The 4,701-nt window shown below is 41.0% G+C and overlaps 1 protein-coding gene across 2 annotated transcripts in view; it reads left to right on the plus strand.

Annotated features, from left to right (window-relative positions):
- The window catches only part of spag5 (sperm associated antigen 5), an 83,037-nt gene extending 78,752 nt beyond the window's left edge, over positions 1-4,285 (plus strand). For both annotated transcript variants that reach the window (XM_062995469.1, XM_062995470.1), the window contains exons 23-26: positions 82-231; positions 341-415; positions 2,763-2,843; positions 4,128-4,285. In XM_062995469.1, the coding sequence (XP_062851539.1) occupies positions 82-231; positions 341-415; positions 2,763-2,843; positions 4,128-4,199 (378 nt within the window). In that variant the 3' untranslated portion in view covers positions 4,200-4,285. The remainder of the gene's footprint in view (positions 1-81; positions 232-340; positions 416-2,762; positions 2,844-4,127) is intronic.
- The last annotated feature ends 416 nt before the right edge of the window (positions 4,286-4,701 follow it).

The raw sequence follows: 4,701 nt of genomic DNA on the forward strand, positions 1-4,701 counted from the left end.
TCCTGTGTATGATCCTGTGTGTGTCTTTATATTTATGGATGTAATGAGTTGTGATGAATGCAGGTCGTGCTTGTGTTGCAGGAGCTGCGCAGGGAGGGGGCGGAACTGCGGCGGGCGCTGCAGCAGTCTCAGGTGGAGGTGCAGGCTCTTAGGGCGGAGATAAACAGATCAGCTGACCAATCGACAGCCAGCACGAAGGTCCTGGACGACAGGATCCGCCTACTCAGAGAGGTACGGTCAGGGTGCCAGGATGATGGTTTACTCTTAGGACTGTGTGTGTGTTTATTGTTTGTTATCTTTAAGTAAATCTGCATGTTTGCTGCTTTATTTGAACGTGCAGGTGGAGAAACTGAAGGCCAGTCTGATGGAGGTGGAGGAATCCAGAGCTAAACTGCTGGAGAGAGCGAAGAGACACGTACGCCTTGCTTATCTCCGCTCATTACTGAGCTAGCTTTACAGTCACTGTATTAAACTGATGATTTTGTTTAGAATAACTCACAGTTCTGACTGAACAGCATGATTTACACCGGTGATTAGAGGTTAAGAGTTCATCCTGGATCCTGGTGGTGATTAGCGACGGTGCTAATATATTACAGAGAGATCACACTGAACACCTAAAGAGGAATCAGGAGGGATGGATGACTGGATGAATGACTGGATGGACGGATAGACAGATGATAAAGGAATGGATGGGTGGAGGGATGAATGGATAAATGAATACAGGGATAAACGCTTGGACGGATGGACGGATGACGGAGGGATGAGTGTATGGACGGACTGATGTATGAGTAGATGTTGAACAGATGATGAATGGCAAGTGGGGATAGATGGATGGATAGATGGATGATTGAATGGATGAATGAATGGCAAAGGGGGATGGATGAATAAATGGATGAGTAGCTGGATAAACATATGAGTGGATGGATGGATGGATGAATAGAGGGAGGAATTGAATGAATGGATGAATATATAACGTGATGAATGGATGAATATATAACGTGATGAATGGATGAATATATAACGTGATGAATATATAACGTGATGAATGGATGAATATATAACGTGATGAATGGATGAATATATAACGTGATGAATGGATGAATATATAACGTGATGAATATATAACGTGATGAATGGATGAATATATAACGTGATGAATATATAACGTGATGAATGGATGAATATATAACGTGATGAATGGATGAATATATAACGTGATGAATATATAATGTGATGAATGGATGAATAAATAACGTGATGAATGGATGAATATATAACGTGATGAATGGATGAATATATAACGTGATGAATGGATGAATGTATAACGTGATGAATGGATGAATATATAACGTGATGAATGGATGAATATATAACGTGATGAATGGATGAATATATAACGTGATGAATATATAACGTGATGAATGGATGAATATATAACGTGATGAATGGATGAATATATAACGTGATGAATGGATGAATATATAACGTGATGAATATATAACGTGATGAATGGATGAATATATAACGTGATGAATATATAACGTGATGAATGGATGAATATATAATGTGATGAATATATAACGTGATGAATGGATGAATATATAACGTGATGAATGGATGAATATATAACGTGATGAATGGATGAATATATAACGTGATGAATGGATGAATATATAACGTGATGAATGGATGAATGTATAACGTGATGAATGGATGAATATATAACGTGATGAATGGATGAATATATAACGTGATGAATGGATGAATATATAACGTGATGAATATATAACGTGATGAATGGATGAATATATAACGTGATGAATATATAACGTGATGAATGGATGAATATATAACGTGATGAATATATAACGTGATGAATGGATGAATATATAACGTGATGAATATATAACGTGATGAATGGATGAATATATAACGTGATGAATGGATGAATATATAACGTGATGAATGGATGAATGTATAACGTGATGAATGGATGAATATATAACGTGATGAATGGATGAATATATAACGTGATGAATGGATGAATATATAACGTGATGAATATATAACGTGATGAATGGATGAATATATAACGTGATGAATGGATGAATATATAACGTGATGAATGGATGAATATATAACGTGATGAATATATAACGTGATGAATGGATGAATATATAACGTGATGAATATATAACGTGATGAATGGATGAATATATAACGTGATGAATATATAACGTGATGAATGGATGAATATATAACGTGATGAATATATAACGTGATGAATGGATGAATATATAACGTGATGAATGGATGAATGTATAACGTGATGAATGGATGAATATATAACGTGATGAATGGATGAATATATAACGTGATGAATATATAACGTGATGAATGGATGAATATATAACGTGATGAATATATAACGTGATGAATGGATGAATATATAACGTGATGAATGGATGAATATATAACGTGATGAATGGATGAATATATAACGTGATGAATGGATGTGCTCGGTCACCCAGAGGTGTAAAACATTGCTGCTGTTCTGCTGTGGGTGCTTCAGGTGGTGATCAGTGGTAAACATGAGAGCGTGCTGGATGTGGGCGTGGCTCTGATAGAACCCTGGTCGTTAGTGCTGGGTGTGGTGGTGTTAGATTTGTGGGTGTGGCGGTAATACATGCAGGATCATAAGTATGTGGACACACGGTTTATGATATATAAATAATCTCTCTCTCTCTCTGTCTGTCTCACAGCAAATGGTTCACGCGATGAATCAGACGAAGCTGGAGCGAGAGCTTCACATGCTGGACGACATGATTGAAGCTGTGAGGAAGGTGAGTCACTCACTCACATCTCTGACGGGCACAGAGAAGTCTGCACCGCTTCCGGACCTTGTTGATACCCTCACTTATACGGACTAAAGTATTGGGACGCTCCTTCTAATAACAGCTGTGTTAAATCAATCACGCTGTATAAAGGGAATCACATGCTTCAGACTGTGCAGCAACAGTTTAGGGAAGGACCTTTCATGTTCCAGCATGAGCAAGCTCTATAAACACATGAAGAGTCCTGAGCTCAGCCCCACTCAACAGCTCTGGGATGAACCGGAACATCGACTGACCAATCAGCGCCTGACCACCCCCCCCCCCCCCCCCCCCCCGCCATTATTATCTAGTCATACCCAATTCCCCAACTGTAACCACAGAGACCCCCAGAGCTGCAGACTGTGCTCTCACAGATGTTATCAGCTCCACTTACCATATAGAAGCACTTTGTAGTTCTACAATTACTGACTGTAGTCCATCTGTTTCTCTACATGCTTTGTTACCCCCTTTCATGCTGTTCTTCAATGGTCAGGACCCCCACAGAGCAGGTATTATTTAGGTGGTGGATGATTCTCAGCACTGCAGTGACACTGACATGGTGGTGGTGTGTTAGTGTGTGTTGTGCTGGTATGAGTGGATCAGACACAGCAGTGCTGCTGGAGTTTTTAAACACCGTGTCCACTCACCGTCCACTCTATTAGACGCTCCTACCTAGTCGCTCCACCTTGTAGATGTAAAGTCAGAGACGATCGCTCATCTATTGCTGCCGTTTGAGTCGCTCATCTTCTAGACCTTCATCAGTGGTCACAGGACGCTGCCCACGGGGCGCTGTCGGCTGGATATGTTTGGTTGGTGGACTATTCTCAGTCCAGCAGTGACTGTGAGGTGTTTAAAAACTTCAGCAGCGCTGCTGTGTCTGATCCACTCATACCAGCACAACACACACTAACATACCACCACCATGTCACTGTCACTGCAGTGCTGAGAATGATCCACCACCTAAATAATACCTGCTCTGTGGGGGTCCTGACCATTGAAGAACAGCATGAAACAGATGGACTACAGTCAGTAATTGTAGAACTACAAAGTGCTTCTATATGGTAAGTGGAGCTGATAACATGGACAGTGAGTGTAGAAACAAGGAGGTGGTTTTAATGTTATGACTGATTGGTGTATATGTGTGTATGTTTAAGTGTGTGTGTGTGTGTGTGTGTGTGTGTGTGTGTGTGTGTGTGTGTGTGTGTGTGGTGTGGTGTGGGTGTGTGTGTGTGTGTGTGTGTGTGTGTGTTCCAGGCTCTGTCGTCAGTTCCAGATGTGGTGAACAGCTGCCCCGAGCTTCAGAAGCTGGTGGAATTCCTCGGATGAGCGAAACGAGAATCTGATACACACGTCCCAACTTATTTTAATCCGAATTTAATAACTTTGCTAATAAAATCTCTTTGATGTAAAAACTTCGTCTTTGATCTCTTCTTCCAAAAGTATGTGGACACCCTCCTCATGGTTAAGTTCGGGTGGCTGCACCACACCCATTAGTTACAGGTACATCAAATCAATTCTATACAATAAGTGACGTGTTTTTTTTTAATGGAACTTTTGTCCCAACAGTTTGGGGAAGGGCCCTTCCTGTTCCAGTTCTATGAAAACAGGGTTTGAGCGGCCTGCACAGACACACGACCTCAATTCTTTTGAACAGTTCTGGGATGAATTAGGGTGTCGACTGTGAGTCTGACCTCACAAATAGTGGAGTCGTGTTGAAAATGGCAGATACAGTCAGTGGTGGTGGACACGGTGTTTAGACGTACACTATGAGGACAAAAGTATTGGGACGCCCCTCCTAATTATTGTGGCAACAGTTTGGGGAAGGACA

This window comes from Trichomycterus rosablanca, chromosome 5 (genome assembly GCF_030014385.1).
Source record: "Trichomycterus rosablanca isolate fTriRos1 chromosome 5, fTriRos1.hap1, whole genome shotgun sequence".
Taxonomy (NCBI): Eukaryota; Metazoa; Chordata; class Actinopteri; order Siluriformes; family Trichomycteridae; genus Trichomycterus; species Trichomycterus rosablanca.